General features: G+C 39.2%; 1 protein-coding gene across 1 annotated transcript in view; it reads left to right on the top strand.

The window, feature by feature from the left end:
* STAT2 (signal transducer and activator of transcription 2) overlaps positions 1-14,910 on the top strand; it is an 88,068-nt gene extending 73,158 nt beyond the window's left edge. Inside the window, exons 23-24 of the mRNA XM_089680311.1 lie at positions 520-785; positions 4,660-14,910. Of these exons, the coding sequence (XP_089536437.1) occupies positions 520-785; positions 4,660-4,766 (373 nt within the window). The 3' untranslated portion in view covers positions 4,767-14,910. The remainder of the gene's footprint in view (positions 1-519; positions 786-4,659) is intronic.
* Positions 14,911-15,722: the final 812 nt, after the last annotated feature.

The following is a 15,722-nucleotide window of genomic DNA, read 5'->3' as shown; positions in this document are numbered from 1 at the left end:
GTGACTGTAGCAGTAAACGGCTATGCAGGTGCTTTGGGTTCCAAGCATACAACCGGCCTATCTATCGGCTCATCCCCTGCCCTTCTGGAGGATGCGGCTAACCCACTGAAACAATGTTATCAGTGCCTGCTACTGTTGCCAACTATTGCACACAAGGCTTCTAGACAGTCTCTGTATATACAGCCACAGCTAAATCTCCATCTCCTCTTGTGGGCATAGTTCAGCCTTTCCTGTCCCTTGCATATTCCTATTAGCCACCAATGCTGCCAATCATAGTGATGGGCCAATAGGAAAATGCGGGAGCAAGTTTATCAGCAAATTAATGTTACGGCAAGATTTAACAGCAATCCCTCCTCTCTTCCAAATCTTTATAGTGTAGGGTGCACCCAACCTGCCTTGAAACTGTGCATTTAATTGGAGTTCAGCCAGCATAATAAGTTCACTTCAATAATTGTGATTATCATCTTGTAATTATATCCTTTGTATTCATCAGGCAATATTTTTTTTCCTTAATTCCAGGAACATAGACGATTCACAGAGCAGTATTGCTTCTGAAACCCCACGACACTTTGCTGAAACACCACAATATGACCCTGATACACCACAATATGACCCTGATACACCCTTGATACCTGAGGAGTTTGAAGGTCTGGAAAATGGTTTGGAGGACATGGACCTGAATCGGTTCATTAATAGTAATTTTGATTCACAGAACAATATTGCTGCTGGCATGGCACAGTACGTCTCTGAACCATTACATAATTATTCATCTGAGGCACCCCAGTGTAAGTATCCCTGAAACTGCACAAATGATATATCAATGATATAAACTCACTAATGGTGAACTTGTGCCAGGTGCAGCAAAACTGCTTAAAAAAGTGTTGAAGCTGAAGTCAACAGCAGCTTGGAGGAGTGGATTTCTAGTGAACGGTTTATCACCATTCTGTGACTTACAAGCACAATTCTGGAATTCAGCTTCTTATTTGGATTTAGCAGGAAAGTACATTAATCCAGTGATAACTTTTCAAGTACAGCCACTCCACTGATACAGCTCCTTAATGTCTTAATGGAGAGTGAATGAAGTCTAACACGCTGCATTAGCCAAGCTGACCGTACATGTTTAATCTGATTGTACAATTCACTTTACATTTACTTAAACTAGACAGACCATTCAGTTTGTAAAAAAAATTAGGCAGGCCCTCAAACTGGGTATTTGTTGGTAAATTTAACCGCTTCTGTGCCACCCTATAGCAGAAATACTGCTACAGAGCATCACGGGTCCGCAAAATCATGTGTATATATACGTGATTTTGCAGTTCTAGGTAGGGGGCGCACTCCCTATACGCGCCACTATTTCTGGCCTCGGCTGGCAGTCACTGGGTCCCAGCCGGTGACTCCTTGCCATAACATGGCGATGTCAGAGTATCTCCGACGGGGGAGAGACCTGTGTATAAACACAGATCTCTCCCTTGTCCACTCATGTACACTGCTTTGTATGGCTCTGCATAGCATAGCTCTGCTTACAATGTAAAGCACACACACAGCACACAGTTAACCCTTTGATCACCCCACATGTTAATCCCTTCCTGTCCAGTGCCATTAGTACAGTGTCAGTGCTTTTTATTAGCACCGATCACTGTATTGGTGTCACTGGGGATATCCGTGACACCAAGTCAGTTTCCCCCTAGTGTCAGAATGCCCGCCGCAGTCCTATAAGTAGCTGATTGCCGCCATTGCTAGTACAAAAAAAAAAGATTCCAGTATATATACCGCCATTTGTAAACGCTATAACTTTCACGTAAACCAATTAATTTACACGTATTGGGATTTTTTTTTAGCATAGACATGTAGCAGAATACATTTTGGCCTAAATTTATGATGAAATTTGATTTTTCAAATTTTTGTACTGGACATGTTTAATAGCAAAAAGTCAAAAATATAGTTTTTTCTTTTATCTCAAAATTGTCGGTCTTTTTTTGTTTATAGCGCAAAAAATAAAAAACACACAGGTGATCAAATACCACTTAAAGCTATATTTGTGGAGAAAAAAGGACGCAAATTTGATTTGGGTGCAGCGTTGCATGACCACGCAATTGTCAGTTAAAGTGACTCAGTGCTGTATTGCAAAAAATGGCCTAGTCAGGAAGGAGGGCAAATCCTCTGGAGGGCAAGTGGTTAAATGTGGATGAGTATTTTGTGGGGTAAATGGACACAACTGAATCTTGATCAATGTATGGCCGACTGAAGTCATTGCTTTACTCTCTCCTTCTGTCAGCGTGTCTTCTGTTGCTGCTTGCTTTACTGTGCAGAGAAGAGCCTGATAGCCATTAAAATTTTAGTACTTACTCAACTTGCATATAAACATAATAACAATAGATCTTTTATCAGCTAGATCCAGGGATGTACAAATCATATCGCCAAATGCCTGGGGCATGCAGTTTCGAGTGCCGGGCAGGTGGTTTTCTTTGACATTTAGCCCTGCTGCTGGCAAGCAGATGATCAGTCTGATATTTGGATCTTTATCACTCTCCAAACCCACAGAAAGCACTAAGAAGACTGTATCAATCTAATCCAGCAAAGAAATCAAATTCTCCTACAGGAAGTTATTGTGGTGATCTGAGTGGAAAGTAGATATTTTCACTTGGTCAGGAGATGAGGAGTGACTTTTAATAAAATTGGAGAAAAAGAAATGTAATTCTATGAGCAATTTCAGAGATCAGGCTTCCCCTTCCACCAGGAGAGGCAGACAGCTTCACTCAGCAGACCTAGCCCACTACACGTAACCCCTTCACTGCTACACAGCATACACAGCTTCACATACAGTAGCATAAAGATCTGTATCCTGTGGAAATCTGTATTCCCTGCAGCAATTGCCCATGCGACAGAATCGGAAAAAACATGCTGAGCACCGAGCTGAGTCACTTAACTCCTTACATGCCAGACTACAACACAGCCATTTCAATGGTCAGCATTTAAAAGCTCAAGCAGTGTTACAGCCGAGCAAGGACACAGGCACAGGTCATCAATATTAATAGTGTCAATCCCCGGGGATACAGGATTTCAGAGCAGCTGTAGCACCCCTTTCCTGTGCTGTAGTCCGACATGTAAGGAGTTAAGTGACTTCAGGTACCTCTTCGGCTTTAGCTCAGTGCTCAACTTGTGTTCCCTGATTCTGGCGCATGCGCAGATGCTGCAGGGGATACAGATATTCACATCTTCATGCTCATCTTCATGCTACATGCTTCATGCACATCTTCATGCTACACTGGAGTATTCTTTGGCTGCTCAGCATACACTTTTATTGAGCAACCAAGTGCGTCCTTGTGCAAGGATAACCTGAAGAAATAAAGTGTTTTGTTTTTTTTCTCATTGGGGCCGGCGCCTCATTTAAGCTGGCCATCCACATGTAGATTTTTCGTACGAAAATTCTTTGAACATTCGGTGAATGGATGAATGTCGTTCGAAAATTATCTTTTACTTTTAACATTCGAGTTTAAAATGAATGTAATTTCTGAATGATTACCACATATAATTGCCTACAATTCGTTTGATCGAGAAAAGTTTTCCTTCCTGCCCCTTCAAATTTTCCCATCACTGCGGTCAAAAACAAACATCTATTTGACCCCACTAATGATTAGAAAATCAAACTATTATTCTTGAAATGAAAATTCTTGAACGAAAATCTGTACGTGTACGGGCAGCTTTAGATGTGCTTCTGAGCGTTAAGAGAGCCCGACACTCCCCTTTCCTGACAAGCACCCAATCGGTGCTCATCACACTGCAAGGTATGTCACCTCCCTGTCTGTCTCCAGCACCACACCCGGGGACTAGCAGGGAGAGGTTAAAATATATATATATATATATATATATATATATATATATATATATATATATATATATATATATACACACAGTAGTATTTTTTATTTTTTTTAATCAGGACAAGTGAATTGTCATGTGGGACAAGTAGATTGGGACACCAATTTAGTCCCTTGGACAAGTAGTTAAAGAAATTTCTACGCCCCTGAACACCGTAGGAGAACATCCTAAAATATTGGAATTCTGGACCTCATTGGCTGGTGACATAACCAACTAGTAGTTCCCCTCACTGTAACCTGCAACTTGCCCAATGGCTAGATATTGACCCCCCCCCCCCCCCACATCCCCACTCCACAATCCCCTATCCTCATGTCTTTCCTTATCCTGTATCTACCCTCTTCCCCCTAACTGCTACTATAATAAAGGAAAATGTATTCTTTCGAATATAGTTTTCTGTTGTAGGTTTATCGTGGAAGTAAGCATTGCAGCATTTGTTTGCACCCAACCCACCAACAACCTGCAACTTTTCTGTTTGCCCCTGAGCTCTGTGTGGTCTGATGCATACACTTCAAGGAAACCAGATGCTGCAACCTCTAGAGATTTGTACTGCCTTGTTCCTTCTCCCAAGAATCTTATCCCATCTTAAATACCCTGTCTCCAGCCATTCTCTGGAGCATTGCATTACCAGCAAATATTGTCTAAAATGTATAATATTCTGTTTTACTTGTTTCAATAGTTTTTCTCAAATATAATTAAAGAATTAAAAGAAACCTAGTTCAGCTTTAGAATTGAATTTTATGTATCTGACACGAACATCTAAAATCATTTTTGTCTATCTAGGTTCCATGATGGAAGATATCCTTATAGATCAAAACTGTGACCCTATGGTTTCAGGACTGCAAACGGAATCTAGCGAGTTGTCCCAGGAATCCTTTATTGCTTTCTAGTGATTACTGCATGCTTGGATGTAGAAGTGCATTTCTCCTGCTCTTTCTCTATACCTGCACACTGTTTAGAGTAATGTCATGTCTAGGTGATGCCCAGTGTGGAAACTTATTACATTCTAAGCAGTTAATGAATAGAGCTTTATAGTTAGAGGGCTTTGAGTGTTAAAACTGAAACAGACTAAATTAAAAAGAAACCTGGTGGAAAGACGCTCAGAATGAAGTTTAGTAGTAAGAGGAACCAGTCTGTTATCATCTTTTTACAGTTGTATGGGCAGAATAATTCAGGCTCATTACTGGTTGACCACAATTAGTAAGTGCACAGCAATGCTGGCTTTTAGAAGTGATTTACCTTCCATGATCACAGGAAAATGTCTGCATAAGGAATAAACCGAGATCGACTTTATATTAAAGCTGATACAAACCAGATAGAGCCTTCTGCTTGCCCTGTTGTATAGGGACCTGGGATGGCTTATAATGATCTGAGAAGGCTGATCGCATGTGACTAATATTTTTGGTTAATTATTTTTTGTGCAAGAAAGCTTCTTTTTTCTCTTTTAAGTCCCTTGAATATATCCTGGAGGAGGACCATGTGCATCCATTTTAGGGGGTTTGTGTAATATGTTTTAATTAGTAAAAGTACATGCTGATAGCTTTGATTTATACATATGATCTGGCTAGAGTGTAGTTCCATAGCACTCTTGTCCATCCGCAATAAGAATGATTGCCTGTGGCCCATCACACACACATTTCATCAACTTGGGGGTTCCTCATAGTGACTTACGTATTAAGGCTTTGCACTCCACGTTGTATACCAGTCAGCAGGATTTCACTATTCTAACTGAAATCTGATTGGACATTGTGGTTTAATTCTACCACTATAATTCTGTATTCTACATTATTAAATGTTAATGCACCTTATATATGTTTATGTAAAATTCTCAATATGTGCAGAAGCTTGTACAAAAAGAATGCAAACACTAATTGGCATATTGAGGAATTGTAGAGATGGACCAATAATAGGCTGGCTACTGGCCCTGGATGGTTAACAACTCTGAATGTTGGAACTCCATCAAGTGTAGCTTCATTTGTATTTCCTTTGAAGGTGATGACACACTTTGATGTTTAATTTCCTGGCTCTAATATATATTGTTGGCTGATGGCTTTTCTTTTGTACTGAGAAAATATGCTGAAAGAGAAAACAGAGGAAATGTATGACAGCCTTAGACCTACTTGAGACTGCATGAAATACAGCCATTGAGGTACTACTTTTTACTAGGAAATGTTATGCAAGTCAGTAAGTCCACTCAGCTTCTCCATCTTTCTCCTGAGATTTGTAGCTAGATTAATCAGACTATGTACTGTGCTTCTACGTGAGGTTGATCATTGCCATATGACTCCCTGCTGTACATGGCTGTGAAGGAGGCAGGGCTAGAACATTTGTGCACACTTTCCTGAATGTCATGGGTCAGATTTAAAGATAAAACTAATATCTGTGCTGTTAGTCATTCACTCCATCATAAACACAGTGTGAAATATTATCTAATATATATATATATCTCCTCTTCACAACATTTAGTTGTATCTTTCAACCAATCTACCAATAATCAATAAATATATTTTCAATTAGTTATTCTATGTTTAATATGCAAATGGTTTTCCAACACCTTTCAAAATTACAGTATATGCAGTGATATTCATTCACCATCCATTCCTGATGGGCACAACCTCATCTTTTTTTGGTTACACCTCTCCCCCACAAGTTACACGGTGAAATGTGTTGGGAAGGGCTTAATCACACATACTAGAATTGCCTTTATTGCAAGAATAGACTGTCTGGATATCTTTTAAAATCATTTGATGTGATTGATCGTGCTTGTATGCGTTTAACTAATGTGAGTGGTGGATTTTTAATACTTTTTTTCAGTGGTGCAGTAGTCTAACTGATAATTAATCTAACGCTGTACTCTAATGAATTTTATACCATTTTTTACAGAGAGGTTTTTTTTTTTCTTTTACTATATAATGGAAAAGAGACCTAAAATTGTGAAAAAAACCTTTTGCCTTTCTTTATAAAACACTGCAGTTAAATACTCTTTCTTAATACATTTAGGCCAAAACCAGTTCTGCTACATGTCTTTGGTTGAAAAAAAAAGTGAAAGTTAGTCTACAAACTGTGGTGTGTGTGTGTGTGTGTGTGTGTGTGTGTGTGTATATATATTGTGTTTGAAATGAATGAACCCTGATGTTCTAAGTGCATATTGAATTTCTTGGATCCCCCCTTCCCAAATGATCCTTTTTTTGGAAAGTAGAAACCAACAGTATTTAATAAGAGATGTGGGATTTTCAAAAATATAATTTTTTGCCATTTTTTTTTTTTTTTTTGAAAAATGAAGACATTAAATTTGTTTTTTTCCATAAAATATGAATTTTAATTTTATTTCTTATGCACAGCAAGGGCATACAATTAAACCCCGAAACACATTCTGCTACTCCTCTAATGTGTAGGGATAGCACATGTGAGACTATTTCACAGCCCAGCCACATAGAAGAACCCAGCGTCCAATGGGCACCCTGACGCTTTCAAGGGCATAAACCACATATCTGATTTCCTGACTACCTATTGCATTTTCAGAGACCTTACAGTACCAGAACAGTAGAATTTATAGAGAAAACACTCCACTGTGTTTTTGATAAGGGGCATCGTGAGTCTTGTGACATTTTTATTCTTTTGCCACAAGTTTTTGTAAAATGAAGAAAGAAAATACAAAAGTATTTTTTTTTTTTTTTTAACGTTTTCATTTTAGATATTTTTCACACAAACCCAGGGCAAATTCACACTGCTTATCAGTTAAATCGCAGAGCAGCTGGAGCAATTGATTGCTCCAGGCACTCTGTGTTGCTGGCTAGGCAAGGGGTGCTAGGGGGCAGTGTGGTGCGTGATTTAGTGCAGCCTGAGCAATTCAGTGTGATTCAGCCTAGTGTGCTGTGATAATATGCAACATGTCTGCAGTTTGCACTACGTTGCATTGCAGTGTGAATGAGACACATAGAAAACAGATGTTTTTCCTGTGTGTCCCTATGGTGATAGATGTTTTTACCATGCAGTAAAACACCTGGTACCACATGTAGTGTGAACTGGCCCTCAGTGAAGTCAGTTTAAATGTTTTAGTTGGAACATATATTTAGATGAAACTTTTCACGCTGGATAGCATGACCCAGATGCATTTTAGTAGGCATACCGATGGGAATGAGAAAAGCTTGCTCTTGTCAAGCATGTCAGCCTAGACTGCCAGATTTGTGCTGTGGTGGGGCCATAATTAGAATAGCAATTGCTTTAAAAATTTTAAATAGAAAAAAAAAACGCAATTTCCAGTTAACCTGTTAAAATATATTTGTACGGTTTCCTTGCACCTGTTTTGGTTTTTGGCATTCTCTGATTCCAAACTGCATGCAGGCTAAGGTGTGTCTAAATTTTACTAGACATTCAAATGTAGAAATGTATCTATTTTTTCAATGTAGAAGTGTGTGTATTTTTTTTCAAAAGTGAAAAAAATAAAATGTTGAGCATATCTTAACCCCTTTGCCTCTAAGGGTAAATCAAATCTTAATGCCTAAGCCCAACTACGTGTTAGTAAAACCGTACATATCACAACTATTTTGTGCATCCAGGCAGATTATACCTTGGTTTTTTAGGGCAAATTGGGCTTTCATTTGGTGGTGAATGGTAATGGATATCTCCTGATAGTGGGCAGTCAGAACACAGTCACCCTGTCAGAACACAACAGTTCAGCAGGGGAGATTGCCCACTAATAATAATCTCCCTGTGTGTACCAGGCATAAAGAAGCTGTGATTGTGAATTTTTTTAAGATTTTTTTTTTTTTTTTTTTTTTTTAGCTTTAAGCTGTGACTGTTGGGATAGAATCATGAGAGCTATCACTGCTGAACACTCCAAACTTGGGGGCTTTCATCCTTATCCTTATGGGCAGCACAGTGGCTAAATGGTTAGCACTTCTGCCTGGCGGTACTAGGGTTGTTGGTTCGAATCCCAACCACTGCACCACCTGCCTGGAGTTTGCATGTTCTTCCTGTGACTGTGTGGGTTTCCTCTGGGTACTCCGGTCTCCTCCCACACTCCAAAGCCATGCTGGTAGGTTAATTGGCTCCTGTCTAAATTGGCCCTCGTATATATGTGTATGAATGTGAGTTATTATGGACTTTAGATTGTACACCCCTTGAGGGTTCAGGACTGATGTAAACATACAATATATGTATGTAAAGCACTGCGCAAATTTACAGCACTATAGAAGTACCTGAAATAAAGAAATATCCTTAAGTTGCTACTTGGTGACTGACTGGCCTAGCATGTTGAATGGAATTCAGGACTTCTATATGACATAACTGATCAAGATCAGGGTCTCATGACATTGGAACCACTAACATGACAGTGTGATAAATTATTGCAGATTTAAAATTGTTAGCTTTTTTTTTTTTTTTTTTTTTTAACCTTTGTTGCATTTTAGTGCATCCAATCTACTTCATCTTCTTTGCATCCACCTCCTGCCAACATGCAAGCACTCCAGGGATAGCTGCATGTAATTTCTTAGAATAGACTTCCTAATAGTGACAACAGATTATGGTTTTGTAATGTGTATTGAAACAGCAACTTGTAGTCTCCTTCCATATGACAATGTGACAACCTAGGTGCATCATAGGAAGCGAGAGACAATGCATAGTCACCCTGTATATAGAAAAAACATAATCAAGGACCTTTTGGCCCCTTTCGCACAAGCAGACTGATGGGGTCCACCTGTCCATTTTTCAAGCGGACCCGATCTGTCCATCCATAGACTTCTATGGTCCGGCGGGTGTCAGCAGACAATAGTCCGCTGACACCCGCCGACATCTGATCCGATCTTGTATGCAAAAAACAGACGAATGGGGATCTGTTCCCCCTTCATCCAGCAGATCAGTTTGGATGACAGTCGGGTGGAAATGGACATGCGGTCCATTTCCATCCAACCGACCCATTGAAATTAGCGGGCAGTGTCTGTGTCTGCTCTGCAGCAGCGGAGCAAACAGAGACCTGTCATCCACTTGCACTTCAGGGATCAGCAGATAGATCCCCCACTGTGTAAGATGAATCACGCTGACAGATCCACCTCCTCTGAAAGGGGCCTTTTGGCAAGATCAGTTGGTATTCATGAAGCTACAGAAATAAACATTTTGAAAATGACTATTTGAAATTAATTAAAAATGTTAAGTTGTATGAGAGTTTAGTCATTGGATTGATGTATACATTAGGTAGTGAAACAAGGATAATAAAGCACCATACTACTTTGCAGCTTAAAAAACAATATGGCATTGGCAGCTTCCAGTTGCAAAGTGCCTGTAATCCTGTCTTAAATAAACTGTTTAGCCAGGGCTACATTTATCATTAGGCTCAGTAGGAATGTGTCTATAGGCAGCAGAGGCACAGAAGTGACTATTCCTGTGTAGATAGCTGCCGGTTTCCTTTTTTTTTTTTTTTTGCTCTCATATGTCTAAATATTGATTTCATATAAGCTTATTTACCATTATTCTGTGTAAAAGCGGCAATTTAAGCAGAGAATTGCTTTGGGTGCAAAGGTTATATAGACATCACAGGTTCTGGTGATATAACTATAACCCTGTGTTTGGCAGTGTGGCTTATGCAGGCCATAGACTGTGAAAAATCATTCAAAAGCGCTTAAGAAAAACAAAACATTGTTCAGCAGAGCTCACGATACTGCCATCTTGTAGTGACCAGATTTCAAAAGAAGTCGTTCAATGGACATAAATTTGTTATGTAGAAGTGTGCCACGGAAAAACAATATAAAACAATGCAAGTGATCAAAAACACAATAATACAGAAATTATCTGGTTGATAAAATCTCAACTATAAGCATGTAAAAAAAAACTAGACCGCGCTATATGATATCAGTCTCCCTAAATACATGAAGTCAGGTTCATAAGCATTTTCTAATCACTTTTCTCTACCCCTACCCTGCTTCACCATATCTGGTTATAAACCTAGAGTGCCAGGTGCATTGGCATTTTCTGTGCAAATATATAATAAAATAAAGTGCATCTGCTTATATAATCAACAGTGCATATATAGCAAACTCCTAAAGTGACAATTGCAAAAATACATCAAGCATAAAGTGTAGGTGCCTATATAACTCTAGAAATCTTATCAATTGTGCATATATGACATAATCATAAAGTGATAATTTCAATATAATAAAACCCAAATATCTTAAATTGTAAGAATCAAATCCATGTGCAAAGTTTAAAACTCATAAATCTTCATTCTTTACGTGCACCACTACCGTATTTTATTATAAATGTCTCCAAAACCAAATGATATAAATTTTCTTCCTCTGTGGTGAATCCTCTCTGAAGAACCTTAAATCATCACCAAAATGTGTGTCTGCCACTAATTGTGCTAGCCTCAAAATATTGCTGGTAAGATTATAAACCAGCCCACCAATTGTCCCCCCGCCCCCCGGGATTATCAATTAATACATCAAATCTCCAATCTATTCTGGGAACTCCAAGGTCACCAGGATATGTACTGCATCATATTTAACCAGAAAAAGGAAAAAGAGCTTGCATAGTGTAAAAAAAAACATCAGTCTTTATTAAAATATCATTTCAAATAAACTCACATTCTACAGTGTCGCCACTGAAACTAGAATAAACCGCATTGATCTATATCAAGACCTTGCTCCGGCCATCATACTATACCACGAACGTTCCTGATGTGTGCAGTGACGTCACATCCGTTGACGTCATGTCCATAGCCTGTGGACATAAATTATTTTATTGCTTGGTTTGTTCACATTAAAAAGGAAGTGACAAAATATATTTGAGCTTTCGCCGTTCTAAACTATACATTAGTTTTTAAAGTATTTCCAGGTTAACATTTTCTTGCACATGCGCTTAAATAATCAAACTAATTTTACCGCACATAAAACCCATTAACCTTTCCAATTTCATGCATTCAATAACAATTTTTCAAACTTTCCAATTGATTTTTGGGCTTTGAAAATTTGAAAGCGTTTATTGTTGTGCACCCACTAATTTGAAATTCTATAGATTAAAACGTTTGTACCATTTTTCTTACAATTTTTCGGAGAGTGTATGGCTGCCATGAGTGTTGGTGGGATGCAATTTAAGTTTAATTATTACCACATTTTGTTAACATGAAGCTACTATCCAAAGCAATTAATCAGCTTGACTTTTATTTACCACTGTAGAATAGAAGATAAAAACTAAAACGTTATTGGAGGTTATGAGCAGCAACCATATATTAATTTGGACCCTGTAATGAAAAAAAACTGAGCAATAAGAACAACCAAACATATGTTGGGTTGCATTTCATGGCCTGCACTACAATATAACAGATACTTTAGAATTACAGATTGCATTTTGGTGTTCTAGTCCCAAACCATACTGCTTGAGATGTGTAGCAAGTGCGAATGAACCTCCTCCATGGTTTCACATATGCTGATGTAACAAGCAGTCAGATCAGTACACGCAATACCAAACTGTATAGCAGAAAATAGTCTGAAAATAGCACCCAAAGTAATCCTTTGTGTTTTCTGAGTAGTGTATGCTACAATTTTTTTTCTAATCTTTTACACTTGCTGCTAATGTTTTTTCTTAATGTTTGTACATGTGTCTCTATTGCACTGGTTTTTTTTAATTGGCTCTGTAGGCCACAGGTAGTTCCAGTGAGTAATCCTAATCAATTAAAGGAAATAGAAAAAAACTATACTATCGTAGGATTCAGATTTTGTGTGGTAGCATGATAATAGTTTGTTGTTTTTCAATAGTTGTGAATTAAAGAATATGTAAACCCAACATTTCATATTCCTGGTATGTGCCTGCTATACCATATACTTTTATGAAAAAGTATCCTGTTCTCTTTGTGTTGCTTCCATTGTGTGAAATCTCTGGTGCTCCTGCCAGTTCCTCTGCTTTCCTATTAAAAGCTGACCACACTAGGTAGGAGAGCACAGCGTGGCCAGTGTTCTGGCTGTTTTGTAAGTCAGCCTGCTCTTCTCCAATGGTCAGACATCTGCTGACACCCCCCCCTCCACAGCCATTCACTGGGAAGATCGGTGTGCTGCTGCATCTCTTATGTAGCTGGGAACAGAGGTCATGTGATCACCTACAAAAAAGGAGGAAAAGATGCGTTTAAAATGCTCTTTATATTTACACACAAATGTTTTGTCTTTCTATTTTAAATTGAGTGGGTTTTTTTTACAAGGTGAGGGTTTACATACAGTTGTGGCCAAAATTATTCAACCCCCAATGCTGTAAAGGGGTTTAGGGACTATAGTGTACATTTGGAATTGTATTCAGAATCAAATCCTACAAGGACGTTGTAACTACCCAAATGCAACTAAAATGACATCAATTGTTTATGTAATACAGTAGTAAATGGTTCTTATGTGGTTTCTTCATTGCCACAATTATTCAACCCCTTAAAGACTACCACTCTGAAGAACAGAGGTTCATACAGGTGCTTTCCATCAGGTATTGAAAACACCTGTGGATGTCACCGAGCAGCAATCAAGCATAATAAGCACCAATTAGGCAGCTTTAAAATGACTGTGATACTCAGCTCCTTCTAGACATTTACTGGTGTGGTTACAAACATGGTGAAGGCAAGAGAATGGTCCAGGAAGACAAGAGAAGAGGTGATTTCTCTTCACAGGAAGGGCAATGGCTATAAGAAGATTGCAAAGATGTTAAACATACCAAGAGACACCTTAGGAAGCATCATTCGCAAATTCAAGGCAAAGGGCACTGTTGAAACGCTACCTGGTCGTGGCAGAAAGAAGATGCTGACTTCGACTGCTGTGCGCTACCTGAAGCGTAGAGTGGAGAGAAGTCCCCGTGTGACTGCTGAGGAACTGAGAAAAGATTTGTCAGATGTGGGTACAGAAGTTTCAGCCCAGACAATAAGACGCACACTGCGTAATGAAGGCCTCCGTGCCAGAACTCCCAGGCGTACCCCCTTGCTGTCTCCAAAGAATAAGAAGAGTCGACTGCAGTATGCCAAAAGCCATGTGGACAAACCACAAAAGTTGTGGGATAGTGTTCTGTGGACTGATGAAACAAAATTAGAACTGTTTGGGCCCATGGATCAACGCTATGTTTGGAGGAGGAAGAACAAGGCCTATGATGAAAAGAACACCTTGCCTACTGTGAAGCATGGTGGAGGGTCAATCATGCTTTGGGGCTGTTTTGCTTCTGCAGGTACAGGGAAGCTTCAGCGTGTGCAAGGTACCATGAATTCTCTTCAGTACCAGGAGATATTGGATGGAAACGTGATGCAGTCCGTCACACACCTGAGGCTTGGGAGACGTTGGACCTTTCAACAGGACAATGATCCCAAGCATACCTCCAAGTCCACTAGAGCATGGTTGCAGAGGAAAGGCTGGAACATTTTGGAGTGGCCATCGCAGTCACCAGACTTAAATCCGATTGAGAACCTCTGGTGGGACTTAAAGAAAGCAGTTGCAGTGCGCAAGCCTAAGAATGTGACTGAACTGGAGGCCTTTGCCCATGAAGAATGGGCGAAGATACCCGTAGATCGCTGCAAGACACTTGTGTCAAGCTATGCTTCACGTTTAAAAGCTGTTATAACTGTAAAAGGATGCTGTACTAAGTACTAAGATTGAATGTCACTTGGGGGTTGAATAAAACTGATAATGCTGTGAGCACAGAAAAGACATTTGTGGTTATTTCATTATAACTGTTATGTTATATTTGTCTGACCTACAAGTGCCTCTTTAATGTAAATGTAAGCAAGATGACTGAATGATCAAAAGCAATGTCAAACTGGCCAAAACACTCAATTTCAGTGGGGGTTGAATAATTTTGGCCACAACTGTATACTTTGAATTGGTTGTATGTGTATAGTGCTATGCTTTACATTGTAACATTTTAAGAAATTAGAACAGTACCATTTACCCACCTTTTCTGCAAAATCTATATACATTTTTAGAGAGCGTTTTTTTATTATCCATTATATAGTACAGTATCACTGTAGGTGTGCTTGTTTGCAGTCTAACTTATGTAAATTGGTCAAATAAAAAATTAAATGTTGCATTTTATGTCTTATTTAATTTGTAAGGACTTAGTTGGGATACATTTTATTTGTGTGCTGTGCTAATACAAGCCTATTTTGCCATCACAAGACAAAGCTGTTGGTGTAGACTTGTGTGTGAGAACCTTTTACATAGGTATGGGGGAAGATCTTGCGTGTGGGGCTGCCAGCTGCTGGGTCATTCAGCCGAGGGCAAAAAAGAACAAAAAAGAACAAAAAAAGCGTACCAGCCTTGCCCATAACCTCAGTGACAAGAATTTTACTGAAGGATAAAACTGATGTATACTCAAACATCACAGTTTCATAAGCATGTGCTATCCAATACTGGACAATCAGACCAGAGTCATGTTCGAGCCCTTCCAGGGCTTTGAGGAAGAGGGGATCTCCCTTAGAAACGTGTCAGTCATTTTATAGGGTCTTCCATGATTTTAGACTTCCACGTGACTCCGGTCTGATTGTCCAGTATTGGATAGCACATGCTTATGAAATTGTGACGTCTGTGGGTATACATCTGTTTTATCCTTGCACATGACCTCAGCGACAAGAATTTTATAAATATACAAAAGATAAATAGTGAGCGCTCTCATAAATGTCAGCAGCTAGAACACTTTAGGCAACCATAATGCCTCAAATACAAACAATCAGTTTCAAAACAATAGAGTGCAGCGCTTAAAAAAGATGAAAAGTCAATAAGGTGATAGTACAATATCCACAGTGGTAAACTGTAGATACACGAATTCCCACGGCCTCCACTCTGTCAGAATAACAGAAATGCGCACTCACCGGAAACGCATGGGTTATGCGCATGTGTGAT

The sequence above is a fragment of the Staurois parvus genome, unplaced genomic scaffold (genome assembly GCF_062004578.1).
Source record: "Staurois parvus isolate SC_StPar_1 unplaced genomic scaffold, SC_StPar_1.0 ptg000017l, whole genome shotgun sequence".
Classification (NCBI taxonomy): Eukaryota; Metazoa; Chordata; class Amphibia; order Anura; family Ranidae; genus Staurois; species Staurois parvus.
The sequence above is the reverse complement of the archived record's forward strand: the minus strand, read 5'-3'. Positions and strand labels throughout refer to the sequence as shown.